The sequence below is a fragment of the Carassius auratus genome, unplaced genomic scaffold (genome assembly GCF_003368295.1).
Source record: "Carassius auratus strain Wakin unplaced genomic scaffold, ASM336829v1 scaf_tig00026259, whole genome shotgun sequence".
NCBI lineage: Eukaryota > Metazoa > Chordata > Actinopteri > Cypriniformes > Cyprinidae > Carassius > Carassius auratus.
In genome coordinates, this window is record NW_020525500.1 from 296006 (window position 1) to 317313 (window position 21308).

The window sequence follows — 21308 nt, forward strand, 5'->3', positions numbered from 1 at the left end:
TTGTTTTAAACGCACATATGCGGTTTATTTATAAAGACAGCGTATATTTAAGAATGTGTTTTCTGATTTTCGGAGGTTGTCTATTCGCGTCTTTGTATTGACTCGACATTGAAATCACTCGCCCCAGATGCTCTATTTGCGTCTGATGTGAACGCACCATAAGAGTTGGATAGTGTTCTGTTCATTGTGCAGTAATGTTAGGCCTAATATACAATTACAGACATTTGCACTAATGGCCAGGTTTCCCTTTGTTTCTTTTTACCCAAGTTTAAATTTGTTTGTCTTAATTTTGCACTTGAATTTTATTTTCAATATTAATTTTTTATGTTTTATTTCTATGCATATCATATGGCAAGCTGCAATCTATTGAGTTCAAATAAATACAAAATATTCTAAAATACTTGGTGTTTTTATTCTTCAATCAGTCAATATAAACATCTTATATATTAAAGATGTTATATGACATAATAGCATTATGGAGCAGAAAAAGAAAAACGTCACAGTTACTTTGCTGAGTAACTAATTACTTTTACAATGTGGTAAATTTAGAGATTTCAAAGCAAAGAGAAGATTACAAATTATATGAATGGGAAAACAAAACTGTTTAATTTGCTCTTTTTTATTTTCAGTGTACATTTTGAACTACGTTCCATATATCTGCCAATAATAGTATAATCACACCATTCAATTACAAGGAACAATCATGATATAATTTCAGTAATTTACTAATTTATTTATAGTATGTACAATAAAACTCTAAATAAAATAAAAAAAAAACTAACTGATATAGATGTAGTGAAGAAAATGCAAAACATGAAAACCACACACAGACACAGAGATAGAGAGAGAGAGAGAGAGAGAGAGAAATAGAAGCCCTCAGCTAAACCATGATGTAGCAGTGAGAAAAATGTGCAAATGAAGGAAGGTGGTTCAAAATTACTTGATCTTTTACTGAGAAATAACTAGAAGACATCAATTAAATGTATAATTTTTCTTTCATTAGACAAAAATGCCAAGATACACATGGAATGTTTAGAATCAAATTTCAGGCTGAGGGGCAGCTTCTTCTGGTTTTGTTTGGTTAGAGGTCGTCTTTAAAGCCATATCCTCTTTGCGTCCTTTTGCCATATCTTGCGATCTATATAATGAAACCAAAGAAAAAATGGTTGAACTTGGTTTAGTATATCATAATATTTTATTCTCTTAGACAACACATTATGTAACATTTCCAAGACTAGCTAATGTTTTCTATTTCAAGTAGAGTGCGCACACACACACACACACACACATATATATATATAGTCACACTGAAGGCATCAAGGGCTATTTGACCAAGAAGGAGAGTAATGGGGTGCTGTGCCAGATGACCTGGCCTCCACAGTCACCGGACCTGAACCCAATCGAGATGGTTTAGGGTTGAGCTGGACCGCAGACAGAAGGCAAAAGGGCCAACAAGTGCTAAGCATCTCTCGGAGAACTACTTCAAGACTGTTGGAAGACCATTTCAGGTGATTACCTCTTGAAGCTCATCAAGAGAATGCCAAGAGTGTGCAAAGCAGTAATCAAAGCAAAAGGTGGCTACTTTGAAGAACCTAGAATATGACATATTTTCAGTTGTTTCATACTTTTTTGTTATGTATATAATTCCATATATAATTCCACATGTGTTAATTCATAGTTTTGATGCCTTCAGTGTGAATGTACAATTTCATAGTCATGAAAATAAAGAAAACTCTTTGAATGAGAAGGTGTCCCCAAACTTTTGGTCTGTACTATATATATATATATATATATATATATATATATATATATATATATATATACAGTACAGACCAAAAATCATGCCTTGTTACCACTGTGAAGGCTGCTGCTGGTGGTGTAATTGTGTGGAGGATGTTTTCTTGGCACAGTTTAGGCCCCTTAGTGCCAGTTGGGCATCGTTTAAATGCCACAGCCTACCTGAGCATTCTGACCATGTCCATCCTTTATGACCCCCATGTACCCATCCTCTGATTCGCAGTTACAGCCAGCTAGCCACCCCTTTGACTGCCTTGACCTCCACCAAGACCACATTCAGGTGGCCTAGCATGGCAGAGGCTGTGTTTTGCAAACTTAAAATTAGCTTTTTTTCAGCTCCCATTCTGTTGGCCCCTTATCCCTCCTGTCAGGGGCTGGTGTGGTTCTTTCCCACCATTCTTCTGCAGATGGTAAGACAAGTTTGTCTCCTGCCAAATGTAATTGCGACATTGGTAATAGAAAGTTGCTGGCAGTTAAGCTTGCTTTGGAAGAATGGTGTCATTTGTGCCAGAAGGATTATGGTCTTAGATCATCCGTTGGGGCCATTGTTCCAAAGTAGCATGTCATCCAGGGATTAATCAAACAGTGTTTCTCATTAAACAACAGTTCTGGTGGCACTCGGGATATAAAACATTTTGTTTTGGCTTGCTCTGTTTGTGCCATTTCTAAGGTTCCAATTGACCCCCTGCTGGACTCCTTCAACTGCTGTCGGTTCCTACGAAACCCTGGTCCCACATTTTAGTAGATTTTGTTTTGGGACTTTGGGACTCACTGTGCTAGGGTAACACAGTAGTTTTGACCGTGGTGGCCCGGTTCTCAAGGCAACTAATTTTGTTCCTCTGTGCAAATTACCCTCAGCCAGAGAAACAGAGGTTGCTGTCATTGATCAAATCTTTCATATTCATGACCTCCTGGTGGACGTGGTCTCTGACAGGGGGCCTTGGTTTGTTTCCAAATTTTGGAAAGAATTTTGTCGTTTGTTAGGGGCGACTGTTAGTCTCTTTTCTGGGTTTCATCCCCAGAGTAATCATCAGACGGAGAGGGCCAACCAAGATTTGAAATGTTTGTTGCGGTTTTTGGTGTCTCAAAACAAATCCTCTTGGAGTCAGCAACTCTCATGGGTGGAGTATGCACACAAAACCAGTGTAATCCACGGACCTATCTCCATTTGAGTGTAGCATAGGTTACCAGTCACATCTTTCAGAGTATAGAATCCGAAGTCGCCATCCCCTCTGCCCATGCCTTTGTCCAGAGGTTCCACCGCACCTGGAAGAGGGCTAGAGAAATCATACTCTGGGTCGAGTTGTGCACCAAGGCCCAGGATGATCGTTACCGTCAAAGCCTCCCATCTACATTTTTGGTCAAAAAGTGTGGCTTTCATATAAGAATATTCCTCTCTGTACCATCTGTACTAAGCATTCTCCCAAATTAACTGGCCCGTTTACTGTCACCAAGATTATTAGTCCAGTGGCAGTTCACCTCAAACCTCCTCCTGCATACCGGAGAAATCATTCCATCTTCCATGTCTCCAAATTAAAACCAATTTTTCATTCCAGCATTAATTTGCCTGTCACAGTTCCCCCACTGCCACGACTCGTATATGGGGAACTCACGTATTCAGTAAAATGCATTCTGGACATGGTAGGGGGGATATGGATTTCAGTACCTAGTCAGACTGGGAGGGTTACAGTCCGGAGGAGAAGAGTTGGGTTCCTGCCAGGGACATATAGGATCATTCGCTTATCGATGATTAAAATCGGTTCCTCTGGAAGCACAAGGAGCCGCTCCTAGGAGGAGGGTTACTGTCACGGTTCATGGATCCGTGTGTTCTTTCTGTGGGTCAGTATCTTGTTTCCTGTCTGACCTCGTTCAGCATTGGTCCGACAACCGCGGGGCTGACAAGCTTATCAGTGTGGCTGCACCTGCTGCTTGTTCTGTCCTGTCTTTATCTGTCTCATGTTTGGTACTGCATGTTGTCAGATCGTTGTTTGAGTTTGTCTATGCCATACTCTCTGTCCAATCTTTTGAGTCATGTTTGCTCTCAGCCTTGAATTGCCATCAAGTGTGGTTCGCCGTTTTGTTCCTGGAATTCTGTCAGAGTTGGATTGGGCCAGTGCCTTGCAGTCTCTGTGTCACATAAACCTACTCACCTGCTCACTTTCACATCCTCCTTGCATCTTGCTTGTTTACTGTTGTGGCAAAATAAACTAGACTTCCCTTCCAATTATATTTTGTGTTATCATTACATGACAAACAGGCAGAGTAGGCTTAAAAAGATACTCCACTCCAAAATGAAAATGTTGTCATTCATCACTTACCCTCATGTTGTTCCAAACCTGTAAAAGCTTAATTCGCTTTCGGAACACAATTTAAGATATTTTGGATGAAAACTGGGAGGCTTGTGACTGACCAATATACTGCCAAGTAAGTCACACTGTCAAGGTCCAGGAAAGTATGAAAAATGCCCTTGCTCTGTTAAACATCACTTGGGAAATAAAAATGTCATAGGGGGGGGGGGCTAATAATAATAATTTTATCTTCAACTGTGTATATATATAAATATATATATATACACTGGGGGGGGGGATCCCAACTGGACGGACTTTCAGGCTTTGACCCAAGCAAACGGACAACTGACAATGAGCACAGTATGTATCTGCGGCAAGGTTTGCAAAAACCTGACAGGTCAGAAGATCCATCAGACCAAGATGGCTTGCCTTAAGGGTGGGCGAATGCAGCTATGTACAGGGGCAGTTGCCAGTACCTCAGTGTCTGGAGCGCTGGTTGCAGAACCTGGTCAGATGGAGGAGGAGCCAGGCCTGGAGCCACACCACAGTGCCCGGAACCTCCAAGCAGCACCAGCCTCTTCTCAAGGCAAAATGCCAGAACAGTGCTGGGTGAAGTGACCTGCCACTAACAAGAAGGATTGGCACCAGTTCGACGAGGACCTCGATAAGATCCTGGAGGCAACATGCAAGGGGAATGTTGAACAGAAACTCCATACCATGTGCACCCTCACAATGGGCATAGGCACAGAGCGGTTTGGCATCACAGAAAGATGTAGCACAACTATTCCAGCACAATCAAACTGGCGAGAGGTAAAGATCAGCCAGCTGAGACGAGATCTACGATCCCTGAAATGCCAGTACAAGGCAGCAAAGGAGGAGGAGAAAACGGCCCTGACAGAATTCAGAGAGATTGTAAGGAGGCTCACAACTCTCAGGCGGGCGGAGTGGCACCAAAAAAAGGGCAAGGACCGAGCCCACAAGTGAAAGGCATTTATCTCAAACCCCTTTGGTTTCACTAAGAGACTCCTGGGGCAGAATAAAAGCGGCAACCACATGTGCTCTGCAGAGGAGATGAACTACCACCTTAGTTTTACATTCAGTGACTCTGCTAGGGAGCAAGATCTCGGCCCCTGCAAGAAGCTTATCAAACCTCCAGAACCAGTAGCCCAGTTCAACATCTCCAGGCCCACTTTGAAAGAGGTGAAGGAGGCGGTAATGGCAGCAAGATCAAGTTCCGCTCCTGGTCCTAGTGAAGTACCTTATAGGGTCTATAAACAGTGCCCAAGGCTACTTGTTCAACTCTGGAAAATCCTGAAACTGTTTTGGCACAGAGGGAAGGTGGCTTCCCAATGGAGAACAACCGAGGGGATCTGGATACCCAAAGAAGAGAATGCAAGCACCATCGAGAAGTTCTGTATAATCTCGCTGCTCTGCGTTGAAGGGAAAATCTTCTTCAAGATCGTGTCCCAACGACTAATGGAGTTCCTCTTGAAGAACAGGTACATAGACACATCAGTGCAGAAGGGGGGAGTCCCAGGAGTACCGGGATGCTTAGAGCACACAGGAGTGGTGAGCCAGTTGACCTAACCGTACTCTGGCTGGATCTCACCAACACCTATGGGTCTATACCCCACAAGCTAGTCAAAGAAACACTGACAAGACATCATGTGCTAGAAACGATCCGCAACCTCATTCTATATTAATACAGCAGTTTCAGATTGAGAGTTTCATCAGAAAAGGTGACAACTGTCTGGCAACGGCTAGAGAAGGGAATTATTACCGGCAGTACAATCTCTGTACCACTCTTTGCTCTAGCCATGAACATGATCGTCAAATCAGCAGAGATGGAATGTAGAGGCCCCATGTAGGTACTCAGCAGCCACCTATAAGAGCCTTCATGCATGACTTCACCATGACAGCAGCTTCAGTTCCGGGTTGTAGATGGCTTCTTCAGGGGCTCCAATGCCTCATCCTATGGGCAAGGACAAGCTTTAACCTAGCAAAGTCCAGGTCCCTGGTTTTAAAGAAAGGCAAAGTGGCATACAGTTCAATGTGCGATCTCCTACCTTGCCCATCCAAACTACACCGCTGGGGCTTGGTAGACTCACCAGTATGCCAACTGTGCCAAAGGAGGGGCACACTGGAACATATCCTCAGCTGCTGTCCAAAGGCGTTGGGGGATGGGCGGTATCGCTGGCGACATGACCAAGTCCTCAGGGCTTTGGCAGATACAATCACTGCAGCAATCTAAAGCAGTAAGTGTCAGCATCCCTCCAAGCAAACAATCTGCTTTTTTCAGAGCTGGGGAGAAGGAATATCAGCAGCCATGCTCCACAGGTGGGTTCCTTGCAAATGCAAGAGACTGGCATCTTCAAGTGGACCTGGGAAGGCAGCTCAAGTTCCCGAATTACATCACGGTCACTTCACTCCGCCAAGACGTGGTGATAACATCTGAGTCGACTAGGCAGGTGGTCATAGTGGAGCTTACAGGCCCCTGGGAAGACAGACTGGAGGAGGCAAATGAGTGCAAGAGAGCCAAGTATGCGGAGCTGGTGGAGGAGTGCAGGAGCGGTGGCTAGAAAGCAAGAAGTGAGCCAGTGGAGGTCGGATGCTTTGCTGGACAGTTGTTGCTCAGAACACTCAAAATCCTTGGAGTTAAAGTGCAGGCGAGACATAAAGAACATAGCTGAGGCTGCCGAAAAAGCTTCACGATGGTTGTGGATCCGGAGGTGAGATCCTTGGAGTAGCACCCCCAGCACGGACTGATCACCCCCAGCAGGGTCGCCCGGGCGAGGGTGTCTGTTGATTAAAGACCAAAAACACCTGTTGACCCTGGGTTTATCACTGATGACGTGTCCAAGTAGCACCTTGAGGTTTATGTTAGAACTATGTTGCAAAGGATTCCATTTGACATAAATGCCTTTCTTTTTAACTTTTCTATTCAAAGAATCCTGAAAAAAAAGTTTCCATAATATTTACCTTATTTGAGTATTAAGGGTGTGAAGTGGATTTAATTGACAGAAAACCTAATGGATTATTAAGGATGGGGGGAAAACCTTTCGAAATAAGCTCCAGTATCATTTTGTAGATTATACTTATTTTGATATTTTATATCTATTTGAATAAAATTCAGACATTAAGTTTGGTTTATGTATCCAAAAACTTTGTATATCAACATAATCTAATTATTAAGTATTATTAGGCATTTTATGTCAAATCTGGTTCTGCCACACGGATATTTACTTTACATTTGGATAAACTATTCCACAAAATTGTGCATTGCCCTTTCTCCCATTCATAAGAAATATGAGTGCATCGTCTTTGTATAACCAAAGTCTTTGGAAATGGCCATTATGTACTCCATACTCGCACAAAAGCAGACGTTCAACACGTGCACTAGCAGGTGTCATCCTTGTACAGTTTTTGTTTATGTTCAAAATATAATATTTTAATGATGTTTGCAGATCAAACATACCCTACTTTTAATACAATTCACTAAAAATCACACAGCAACATAGTAAATAGATATTTTTGCAAATAAACAAAATTTACAATTTGTTTTTACATTTTCTATATTTTGGAAATGGATCCTAATTAGCCTTTTTTTTTTTGCATTTAAGGCTCGTGTTGAGTACAAAGTACATACTTTTAATAAATGGAATATTTAATATATTTGGGACTAATATCTATGTATAGTTCATTAAACATATTTTGTACATACAAGCAGACGGCCTAGGACAGTGTGTTGAATCAAAGACTATAATACCCAAGAAGTGTCACTCATATTTCAATGGGGAGACATGCAACACTCATGCTGCGGTCACGCCATGTCATATAATGTAATTCCGAGATGACAACATGTGATGTTCGACAAAAGACTACAGAAAAATTTAAAGGGACTTTGTGACACAGTGGTTTTTCACATCCTCGGACTGGGGATTATCAATTTCTATAGCGATAGTCAACAAAATGAACCCATGTGAAAGAATGATACTGGCAGCTGAAAACTCATCATTACAACATTACATTACTTTTGTATGCTACTGTTAAATAATGCAGATAAAGCGTGTCAGGTAAAAATATCAGTTTGTTTGATGTTTATTATTTGTTATTTGTAAATTGTATTTAACTGAACAGAGTTGACATCACTGAATTCAACGATGAACTGCCTTTAACTATAATTTTGCATTATTGACACACTGTTTTCCTAATGAATGTTGTTCAGTTGCTTTGACGCAATGTATTTTGTTTAAAACGCTATATAAATAAAGGTGACTTGACTTGACTTGTTAATAATGGCGTTAAATGTATTATTGCTAACCTAAACAAACAACAACAAAATTATAACAGTATAAACACTTACATAATGTTTTTATATTATAGTACATCATAGTATCTAAATAAATATATATATATTTTCCTCTTTTCAGAATAGTAGTAGCTTTGTTTGAAAGCACAACTATTTTTCTCTGGTTCCTGGTGCAGTGGTCACATCATGTGACTCACATGATACAATCTGTAGCTCTCAATTTTGATCACATCCTCATAGAACTTGTAATTGACCATTGACCATCTTTTCATATTCACGTAAATCACAAAATGAACATGAATAATCATCAGAAAGTATTTTATTTCAACTGCGGAACAAACATTTTTTCAAGTGTAAGTCCACCAAAGTTAATATACATGCTTCTCTGATTTATGGACTCGTAGCTGCAGTTACTGGGCATGCACACATTTGTTACATTTGCTCAATTAGAGTTCAGTACATTCAGTTAAGAGCATAACAAAACAAGTAAGCCAACTCTGCCACCATTTCCACACTCTTCTCTTTGATCAATACTTGGTCTGACGCACTTGAAGGAATGATTGCTATGAATGGCTGATGAAAATGGTAGACTTTTTGTGTGCCGAGGTACAAGATCTAAAAAAGAATTTGACAGATGTAGATTCCAGGCTTAAAGATCAAAAATTTCAAACGAGCACGGGGAAACATGCATTTCTGATCTGGAGAGACACTCTCGCAGGTGGAAATTGAGATTGTTTGGAGTGCCTGAGACGTTCAAGGTAGATATCAGATCCGAGGTCATTTGAATCTGCAGCGAGACATATCCCAAGGCCAAGAGCACGTACCCTGATATTGTTGACAATGTGCATCGGTTAGAAGGAGAGGTTACAACACAAAAACTTGTGCGATTATCATGCAGTTTACCTCACAGGTTATCCACAATGACTTATGGAAAGCTGCCAAGAAGTCCCAGTTTCTCAAAGACAACAACCTGCACTTTGCAGAGGATCTGACTTTGCTGGACCGAGACAGACAGAAGAGCTTGTGGCTGAGTGTGACAGAAGCAAGGACTGCTGGAGAAATCGCCTATTACGTCGGAGCGTGTGCGTTCATTGAAGGTGTGGAGATTACTTTCCCAGCAAGAAATGACATGTGGGGCCCAGATGAGGGCTTCATGGTCGGCAAGTGTGGGCCCCATTATGGTCTTGCACCCGGAATCCACATTGGGGCAAGCCGTGGAAGCCCAGACGTACTTAAAGTGGGACCTGCAAGGGTACTGCATGGGTCTTAATTGGGCAATTCATGTCAGATCAATTTACACCCCACCTGCCCAAATGGGTCGAAAGTGGGTTTGCACCCAGGATCTAGCCATGGATGCCCAGATGGGCTTTAAAAGGGATCTATAAGGGTTTTATGTGGGATCTTAACCGGGCAATTCATGACAGACCCGTTTGGATCCCACCTGCTTAAAGGGTGTTTAAAGTAGGCTTGCACCAGGATTCAACCGTGAATGCCCCTATGGGCTTAAAGTGGGCTCTGTAAGGATCTTATGTGGGTCCTAACTGGGCAATTCATGCAAGGCCTATCTAAGCCCAACCATGCCAAATGGTTTAAGGAAACAATCTAAGAAAAACTAAAAATGAAGAATGAATGTAAGTCCAAGATAAATGCAAGACACTTGACGCTTTGAACTGCAAGAAATATATTGTTAAATTGAACAAAAAAAAAGATCTTATAAACTATTTAAATGTTTAAATACCGGTAAACAAAACAAAACAAAAATTCTTTTTAAATCTCTGAAAAAAAACATCTCTCCAAAAAAGACATTAATACACTCATGGCGTCTGTGTGGTGGACGCTCCTTTTTCCGGCCATCCCCGCTCAGCCCATAAATATACCAATCAAAAACCCATATATGTGTTCCCAGATCAAACCCATGCCCACTTGGCCCATAAATATGCTATGCATGACCCATATACAGTATGTGTTCTCAGTTCAAACCCATGCCCAATTGGCCCATGCCTGTCCCTTTTGGGGCCCATGTAATCAGCTCATATGGGCTTCCTATGTGGGACTCATACTACAAAACCTACATGGGAACCGCTGATTTCACCCAGCCAAAGCCCATGCCCACACATTAACCATGAACCGTACTTAACCCATCTGGGCCCCACATGTCATAGCTGGCCGGGTTGTGAGTTCCGTCATGAGGATCGTGAACTCTTTTTTAAGATGGTGACTGTTAACAGTCACTATGGCATTTGAACTATCATTGTATTTCAGCTGGACCCTTAAATTGATAATTTAAGTCAGTTAAGCTCTGTTCATCTCAGTTTTCTTCTCATCTATTGATCAGTTTTGCCTTTTTCCTTTGTTTGGATTCATGTTAATAGCTGTTCATTTCTGTTTATCAATGTCGATAAGTTCATTTCTCTTAATGCCAGGGGCCTAAGAAGCAATGTGAAGCACAAAGCCCTCTTTTTGTTTGTTAAAACCATGGATCAGACTTTTGGTTCTTTCAAGAAACATATTCCATACAGAACGATTTTAAATTTTGGAGGTCCCAGTGGAGCAGTGATGTATGGATGTCGCACAGCACAGAGCGATCAGCAGGTAAAAAGTACTGCAAACCTGTAAACAGTGATTTGCAAGCGAAAACAATAGTTTAAAGAACTGTAAAATAGATTGACTGCATAGAACCAATCTGTATGTAAAAAAAAAAAAGAAAAAAAGTCCTTTGCAAATGTATTAATGACTTGTTGTGCATGTGGGGCAAAAAAAGTTCCTGAAATGATCTGATGTGTACAGCCCCGTCTTTCTTTTCTCTGCGCTTATAATTTTGGCACGATTCTCTCACTAACCGAGTTTTGCAAGTGTGAGGATGAGGGCGGGTCCACCTTCTTGTAGCCAATCAAATGAGCCACTCAATGACTATCCATTTACTCTTATCTGATTGGTTCAATAAACACATCATATGCCAAAATGTTAATCTTCATTTAGTTCAGGATCATTCTTGCTTCCGGAATGGTCCTATTAACGTACACATACAGTTAAATTTTTATTAACAAATAACGACTTAATTAAAACATGCTTATTTTATAAGCTGTGTTCCTTTAGGCTAGACTGCAATGTGTTCATACTGAATTGCAGTCTGGTGTTGACATTATTTGATTTGACTTTACATTGGAATTCCATAATCTGCTTACACCACTGAGCTGATGTTAAACATCATAATCAAAATTATGTTATGTGACAATGCTCAGCACTATGGTATCGGAGTGCTATACTTTGTAAAAACCTTTTTACTATGCCATTAAAACTACTTAAATATGAATTTGAGTATGAGTTATATATGAATGGTATTGATGGTACTGATTATTTTCATGTGACTGATCAAGCTATTATATGAAGAAAGAATGAGTAACAAAATGCTTTCTTTGTGTCCAGATTTGACTAATGCAAAATTGTTTTTTATAAATATGTCTTTAATAATGTCTAAATATATATCCAAATTCAAGTAACTAATTATGTGGAAATCCTGTTGTTTCTGTTAGTTCAATATTATTGAATATAATATTACAATAAACTAATATTTCATATAGCCTGTTGAGGAGGAGAAGGAAACTACACAGCTTGAAATTCAGTATGAACACATAGCCTAATGGTACACAGCTTATAAAAGTTTTTAATTTTTTTTTTTTTTTTTTTTTTTTTTTTACTGTATGTGTATGTTAGAAGTACCAATCCGGCAGTAAGGATCCTGAACTGAACAAAAATTAATGTCTTGGTGTATGATGTATATATTGAACCAAACAGATAAGCACAAATGGAGAGTCAGTGAGAGCCTCATTTGATTGGCTACAAGAAGGCAGTGGACCCGACCTCCCCTCACGCTTGCAAAACTCAGTAGTTAGAAAATCATGCCAAAATTGTAAGCACAGAGAAATGAAAGACGGAGCTGTAGATATCGGTTTATTTTGGGAACTTTTTGGCCCACATGCACAATAAGTCATTTAGATATTTGCAACAGTTTTTTTTTTTTTACACATACAGGTTCTCTGCAGTCAATCAATCATGCAGTTATTTTAACTGTTGTTTTCGCTTGCAAATCACTGTTCACAGGCTTCCAGGGCTTTTGACCGTCTTTTGGTGGAATGTACACTGTAAACAATTGCTGTAGTTTCTAAAATTTTACAGAATTGTACTGTATAAACATTTTACAAGATGCAGCTGTAATTCGCAATGCATTATGGGTCAAATAAGGTTTTACAGTTGTTAACATTATATTTCCACGTCAACTGTAATTCATTTACAAGAAGCAGGTGTTGTCACTGTAGTCCCTGCTTTTTACACTAACTTACTGTACTGTGGCATTATGGTATTGCGCGCGCTTCATTCAAATCAGAAACCCAGCCGACTGGAGCAGCCCAAGAACGATTGAAGATCGGCTTTATTAATAATTCCTGGTAAGTTCACTTAATTATACTTAAGAAATATATCCTTTTATATTTATTTAAGTTAATGTATAAGCGATTTCATGTCACAATAGCCTCCTATCCTGACATTTAGTGGGCTTGGTAACTTCTGCGCAGTAAACTGGGAATTGCTATCATAGCATAGTTAAGCCAAATGTAAAATTTTTGGAAGTAAAATGTTCTTATTGAGAGCAAAGTAGTGTTTAACGTTACCTAACTTAAAATAAAGCCTAATGCGAACGATTGTCATAGTAACTACTATCTATTGAAATAACTGACGATCAGCAAAATTTGTTGTGTTCAACTGTCCCATACTGATTTGACGCCTTACTATAATAGGTGAAAGACATCTTTATGAGTTTAAAAAAAAAATGTATAAGTAAAAAAAAAAAAGAAAATAAATGAGGTAAATGTTCAACTGTTGAATTTATTTATAACATATGATATAAGAAGCATCACAAGTGAGCTGTTTTGCTGAGTATCACGATTGCAAATACATAGTTCAATAAACAATTAGTTAACAAGTTACTTACTTTTTTAGACACAATAATAACTGTTGTTGTATTTCACCAATGAATATAGTTCCAAACAATGACCAAAGCAAAACTATTTTGCTCATTCTCAAATCAAAACTCTCCAAACTTTAGCTAAAGGATTCATCTTTTTGAACAGATCGGTTCAATGAATGACTCAGTTTATTCAATCATTAAGTTATTTACTGCCACCTAATGTTGGATTAGTTTCAGGTTTAATAAGTATTGCATTTTCCAACATTTATTAATTGTATTTTCAAATTTCATGTCATTACACAGTTGTAATTTTGCACTGTTAATTATTAATTTGATTGGTGGTACAGTTCTACAAAGTAATATTACAATTTATAATTGTAAATTATACAATTTATAATAGTGTGTTTATTCTAAAATATATGCATTTTTGAGTGTTAATTTTGGTCTCATTTACAGTACAATAATGCTTTAAAGAAATCACAAGATTATTTTCTTTATGTCTTGTTGGTGCAAAGAATAGCAGCTGATGTGGAGAAATGTTCGATGCTTCAAGACTCTGAAGCTGATTTTATTAGGTAATGCATTAATTATTTAAATAATTTGATAAACTTGTAATTTAGATTACATTTTATATTGAAATACTGCATTGTAGGTTACATTATTACTTATATTTATTCATTTCAGGTCCACCCAGTGGCTTTTGACTATTTGAGGGTCAGATGGTTGTGAATTCATACATCAACATTGTGCGTCCTGGGAGCAGGCATCTTTTTCACACATTAATTTTTTCAAAGGTAACAAGTTTTACTTAAGTAATTTCATTTGTGAAAAAGGTTACTTATTTAAAGGGTTACTCCACCCCATAATGAAAATGTAGTCATTCATCACTGTTAACTGATAACAGTTATTAATGTCGTTCCAAACCTGTAAAAGCTATGTTCGTCTTCAGAACACACTTTAAGATATTTCATATGAGAACTGGGAGGCTTGATTCTGTCCCATGGCTGCCAAACAATTAACAATGTCTAAGCCCAGAAAAGTATGAAAAGAACTGTCAGAATAGTCCATCTGCCATCAGTGATTCAACTGTGTACGAAGCTACAAGAATACTTTTTTTACGCAAAGAAAACAAAAAGAACAACTTTATTCAACAAAGTCGTTATTTTTTATTATGTCAGCCGCACCACATGGATACACGGATATGGATACTGTTTTCGTTCAAATCAAAGCGTAAATAAACATAGAAAGTGTGTCCATGTGACCCAGTTGACACAGAACAGGCTATGTAGTCTCAAAATATCTCAAATCGTGTCCCGAAGACGAACAAAGCTTTTACAGGTTTGGAATGACATGGAGGTAAGTGATTAATGGCAAGATTTTCTTTTTGGGGTGGAGTAACCTTTTAGGTACTGGTAAATGCTGATTGTATTGTATAACTGGCATTTTGACATTTATTTCATTAGTTTCATTTGATACATAACTTTATCCTGATGCTTTTGCTTGTTTTTATGTTGCAGATGTTTTCTTGGAATCACAACACTCACTGGATGCAAGACGGACACATAGAGGCAAAACAAGAGGGACAACCCTCGTGTGTGTGCTCATCTCAGAAAGTTGATGGACTTTCAGTATGTATTTATTAAATTGTCTTTTGCAGGAATATTCTTAATTTAATAGAACATAAGCTCAAACAACAGAATTTGTGATTTAATGTTGATTCCAGCATTTTATTTTAATCATTTTCTTTAAAACATATATATATATATATTTTTACCAAAATTTATTTCACCAGTAATTTATTTTACCAGACATTACTTTCAATGTCTTTCTGCCAGTTTTAATAAATATTTATTTGCAACATCATTGACTTGGTTTTTATTAATTTGTAAATGTATTAAGATAGAGCTCATGATAATGCATTTATATCAGTATTTCATAGTTTACTGTTACAATTATTCTTTAAAGCAGTTTCATTGTTAAATTATTACAACATCATATTGTATTTAGCGGTATTTACATGATTTTATTGGCAACTTTTGTTGCCAGTTAAATACTGTAATTTAATGAAATAAAAAAAAAAAGCTGTAAAATATATTTACAGGACTTTATTGGCAACTATTTTTGCCAGGTAAATACTGTACTTTGGTGAATTTACAAAATATTGCCGTAAAATTCAATGTTACTGTAAAAAATACTACAAACTACTATATTACACATACAGCAATTAACTGTTATTTGCTTTGCAGTAATGTCCTGTAATCCATTTTACAGCAATTAACATCATTTTTACAGGATTTTATTGGCAACTTTTTTGCCAGTAAAATCCTGTAAATTCTACAGTACATTTTTTACAATGTACACTTCCACAAATATTACCCTGCGTATGCAAATCTTTTTGATGTCATTTTCTCTTCATAGAAAGCCATTTTATTGTATTATAGTAAAAACGAAAGAATTGCAATGATCAGGTAAATCACCATAAAGTTGATGCCGCTAAAGAGTTAGAACCATTAAATGCGGTTTCATAGAATGATTTGAGCAAATGAGTTACTGTAGAAACCAAATACTACAATGGTTGCAGACGAAATAGCTTGAATCAAGAGCCAAAGCAAACACAATGACATGTGAAATAAGACTAAGAATATGAATAATATTTTCAAAGAAGAGTGGCTTGATGAAGTGCTAGAAATAGTGGATGATGGGCACAGAACTGTAACAAAATACAAAATTGTGCAAACTGTAATTCATAGGGATGTTTATATAACTATAGAAGAATTCACAGTCCCCCTTTTTTTTAAATATTAAATTTACAGATCTCAGTTTAAATGTTTCATTTTGTTTTCTATTCTCTTCTATCAGTTTAAATGCTTCATTTTGTTATGATATTATATTATGTTAGGCCTATATTCTAATCCTAATAAATCATTGAACTTGTTTTTTTTTAATAGAGCCTCTTATGCTCCTTAAGGCTGTTTCCAAAACTGATTATAAATTAGCATATTACAATGATTTCTGAAGGATCATGTGACACTGAAAATTCAGCTTTGCTTTACAGGAATAAATTATACTTTAAAGTATATTAAAATAGAAAACTTGTTTTAAATTGCAACTATATTTCACAATATTATTTTTTGAAATAGTATTCATTATCTTTTATCAAATACATACAGCTTTGACGAGCATAAGAAACTTCTTAAATTTTTTTTACTGATCCTAACTTTTGAACGGCAGTGTATTATACTGTAAAAATGTTTTCTCAGGTAACCTAAAATGTACATAATTTAGTTACATCAAGTGTCAAATGAAATATAAATACCAAATTAAAGTTAAAAGTTACACCCTTTTTGTGTGCGTGCTGTACAGGTCTGGTATAAAGAATATTTTTGCTCAGGTGGCCAAGATGGATGGAGGAGGGAGAATGTAAAGCATATCTATATATACAGGTCCTTCTCTCCTTCTCAAAAAATTTGCATATTGTTATAAAAGTTCATTATTTTCCATAATGTAATGATAAAAATTAAACTTTAATATATTTTAGATTCATTGCACACCAACTGAAATATTTCAGGTCTTTTATTGTTTTAATACTGATGATTTGGCATACAGCTCATGTAAACCCAAAATTCCTATCTCAAAAAATTTGCATATTTCATCCGATCAGTTAAAGAAAAGTGTTTTTAATCAAAAAAATTAAAAAAGTCAACCTTCAAATAATTCTGTTCAGTTATGCACTCAATACTTGGTCGGGAATCCTTTTGCAGAAATGACTGCTTCAATGCGGCTTGGCATGGAGACAATCAGCCTGTGGCACTGCTGAGGTGTTATGGAGGCCCAGGATGCTTCGATAGCGGCCTTAAGCTCATCCTGGGTGTTGGGTCTTGCGTCTCTCAACTTCCTCTTCACAATATCCCACAGGTTCTCTATGGGGTTAAGGCCAGGAGAGTTGGCAGGCCAATTGAGCACAGTAATACCATGGTCAGTAAACCATTTACCAGTGGTTTTGGCACTGTGAGCAGGTGCCAGGTCGTGCTGAAAAACAAAATCTTCATCTCCATAAAGCTTTTCAGCAGATGGAAGCATGAAGTGCTCCAAAATCTCCATATAGCTAGCTGCATTTACCCTGCCCTTGATAAAAAACATTGGACCAACACCAGCAGCTGACATGGCACATGGCATCACTGACTGTGGGTACTTGAGACTGGACTTCAGGCATTTTGGCATTTCCTTCTCCCCAGTCTTCCTCCAGACTCTGGCACCTTGATTTCCGGATGACATGCAAAATTTGCTTTCATCCGAAAAAAGTATTTTGGACCACTGAGCAACAGTCCAGTGCTGCGTCTCTGTAGCCCAAAGTGGCTTGACCTGGGGAATGCGGCACCTGTAGCCCATTTCCTGCACACGCCTGTGCACGGTGGCTCTGGATGTTTCTACTCCAGATTCAGTCCACTGCTTCCGCAGGTCCCCCAAGGTCTGGAATCGGTCCTTCTCCACAATCTTCCTCAGGGTCCGGTCACCTCTTCTCGTTGTGCAGCGTTTTTTGCCACACTTTTTCCTTCCCACAGACTTCCTACTGAGGTGCCTTGATACAGCACTCTGGGAACAGCCTATTCGTTCAGAAATTTCTTTCTGTGTCTTACCCTCTCGCTTGAGGGTGTCAATGATGGCCTTCTGGACAGCAGTCAGGTCGGCAGTCTTACCCATGATTGCGGTTTTGAGTAATGAACCAGGCTGGGAGTTTTTAAAAGCCTCAGGAATCTATTGCAGGTGTTTAGAGTTAATTAGTTGATTCAGATGATTAGGTTAATAGCTCGTTTAGAGAACCTTTCATGATATGCTAATTTTTTGAGATAGGAATTTTGGGTTTTCATGAGCTGTATGGAAAAATCATCAGTATTAAAACAATAAAAGACCTGAAATATTTCAGTTGGTTTAATTTTTATCATTACATTATAGAAAATAATGAACTTTTATCACAATATGCTAATTTTTTGAGAAGGACCTATATATATATATATATATATATATATATATATATATATATATATATATATATATATTATTATTATTTATTTTTATTAGAAAAGAGTCTCTTAAAGGGATAGTTTACCCAAAAATGAAAATATGATGTTTATCTGCTTACCCACAGGGCATCCATTTGTTTCTTCAGTAGAACACAAATAAAGATTTTAAACTAAACACATCAATGTATCGTCAAGAGTCACAGGGTGTAATCTGGATTTGTTTGTGTATGTTTTTTTGACTCTCAAAGCCGTGATTCCCAATCACTTACATTATATCACATACATTACAGACTGCAACAGTTTGAGTTAAAAATCTTTGTGTTCTACTAAAGAAACAAAGTCACCTGTTCAATTTAGATAAACTATACCTTTAAGTACTTCACTAATTTAAACTCTTAATTTCGAGGGGGCCATCACTAATAATCCTCAGGCAATTGCACATTTCTGTGCAAAATTTGACCCAAACACACACACACACACACACACACACACAAACATATATATATATATATATATTGCAACTATATCCAAAAAAGTAGGTGCTGCCTCTTCAGATTTTATTATATATATATATAAAATCTGAAGAGGCAGCACCTACTTTTTTGGAGTCTGTTTAAGATTGTAAGACTATCTCAAGAGATGACAAAAATCTTTGTGGTAGTGAAATTGGCTTATCTGAAGTAACTCAATTCTAGAACTTAAAAACAATAAATCTCACAGAACAGACAGGCTTACCGCAGAGTTTTATAAACAGTTCTCTAAAGAATTGTCTCCTTTTTTACTAAAGGTTTTTGAAGAAATCTTACAGAATGAGACTCTCCCCCAGACCCTCACTCAAGGCTTAATTACTTTAATTTCGACACCATGAAATATTTACTTTTAACTGACAATTGATGTCCCATTTCTCTGCTTAACAGTGATTTAAAATTTTAGCTATAATGCTTGCTAAAAGACTAAATCTGTATCTGTATTGGGTTCCGTTATAGATGAGACACAATCTGGCTTTTTAAACAAAAGACACATTGTAAACAATAAAAGACTGATTCTTGATTTATAAGATTATTCAGATATATTCAGGAGGACAGCATCAATCCTTTCTTAGATTTCTATAAGGCTTTGAATTCTTTAGAACACCAGTTTATCATTAATTCATTAGATAAATTTGGTTTTGGGCATATGTTTTGCAGAGTAATTAAAAGTGCTTTGAAGTGCTTTGATTAAATAAAAAAACTTCACCCAGGTTTAGTTTATCCAGAGGAGTGAGACAAGGTTGTCCCATTTCTCCCTATTAATTTCTTCTTTGTGTGCAGCTACTGTCAACATTTGAATGTGAAAGTGGTGTTCAGGGTATCTGTATAGCGGCTCGATAAATATTTATTAATCAATTAGCAGATGACACCACCTTATTTTTTAGAGATGCTTTCCAGCTCCCTATAGCAATTAATTATATGAAACTTTTTGGTAACACTCTATGAAGTCCGTATTTATAATACAGTATAAGGGTATTCTTAAGGGTTAGTTCACAGAAAAATTAAAATTATGTAATTTATAACTATAATGTCGTTCCAAACCCGTGAGGCCTCTGTTCATCTTCGGAACACAGTTTAAGATATTTTAGATTTACTCCGAGAGCTTTCTGTCCCTCCATTGAAAACGTATGTATGGTATACTGTCCATGTCCAGAAAGGTTATAAAAACATCTCTAAAGTAGTCCCTGTGACATCAGAGGGTCAGTTAGAATTTTTTGAAGCATCGAAAATACATTTTGGTCCAAAAATAGCAAAAACTACGACTTGATTCAGCATTGTCTTCTCTTCCATGTCTGTTGTGAGTGAGTTCAAAACACAGCGGTTTAGCAATATCCGGTTCGCGAACGAATCACTCGAGGTAACCAGATCTTCTTGAACCAGTTCACCAAATCGAACTGAATCGTTTGAAACGGTACTCGTTTCCAATATGCATTAATCCACAAATGACTTAAGCTGTTAACTTTTTTAATGTGGCTGACCCTCCCTCTTGAGTCAAGAACCTATCTATTTCTTTAGACTCATTTGAAAATCCAAGTAGAAAAACTTTGCTTTTTGTCACATCCTCCATCACGTAACTATAAGATTAGATTGCTTTTTCAAAAGGAGCTTGTAACAACTCCATACGTGATGTCTTATTGGAAGAATTTGGTTGATCATATTTATCGGAAAAAATTTAATTGACCCTAATGAAACTGATATGTTACGGAATACCAATACAGGAGGCTGTGGGTAACAGAAACACAGTTTATTGAGGCATAAGCAGAGGAGCGGGTAGTGCTGGATAAAGTGATGGTGCTGGAGGCCGTGAAGAATGGATCCATTGATGAACGGTTTTGACGCTGGAGGAAGAGGGTGTACCACACACATGCACAATGAAGACTGGAGGCTTCTGGAGATTGCTGGAGAGAGGTAAGTAGAGAAAGGGTTAGTCCTTTAGAGTTAGCATACAGGCAAGACCTTGTTGCGAATGAGACCGGACGCTGACTGAGTGCGTGTGTGTGGTTTTTGTAGTGCTGCAGTGATTGAAGGTGGATGAAGATCAGGTGGGAGTGATTAGTATTCAGGTGAGGGAGTGCACTGTGATTGGAAGGAGGTGGAACCTGGCATGTCTGTAACAGTACCCCCCTCCCCACGGCCCACTCCTGAGGGCCAAGGACCCCGACGACATGGTGGATGTCCTCTTCCTCAAGGAGCCAGTCTGTTGGGATGACTGGAGTGGAAGGTGTCTAGTAGGTCTGGATCCAGGATGTCATTGCGTGGGACCCATGAGTGTTCCTCTGGAACATATCCTTACCAATCCACTAGGTACTCAAGTTGTCCACCATGCCGCCGGGAGTCCAGGATGTCTCGAACTACATGGGCAGCACCGTCTTCAAGGTGGAGTGGAGGGGGGGCTTCGGC

At 38.1% G+C, this 21308-nt stretch overlaps 1 protein-coding gene across 2 annotated transcripts in view; it reads right to left on the reverse strand.

The window, feature by feature from the left end:
• Positions 1–614: 614 nt before the first annotated feature.
• Positions 615–21308, reverse strand: part of ca14 (carbonic anhydrase XIV) — a 76571-nt gene continuing 55877 nt past the window's right edge. The window contains exon 12 of one of the 2 annotated variants that reach the window (XM_026250979.1): positions 615–1138. In XM_026250979.1, coding sequence (XP_026106764.1) covers positions 1039–1138 — 100 coding nt within the window. In that variant the 3' untranslated portion in view covers positions 615–1038. The remainder of the gene's footprint in view (positions 1139–21308) is intronic. The other variant, XR_003281588.1, reaches the window with a different exon arrangement.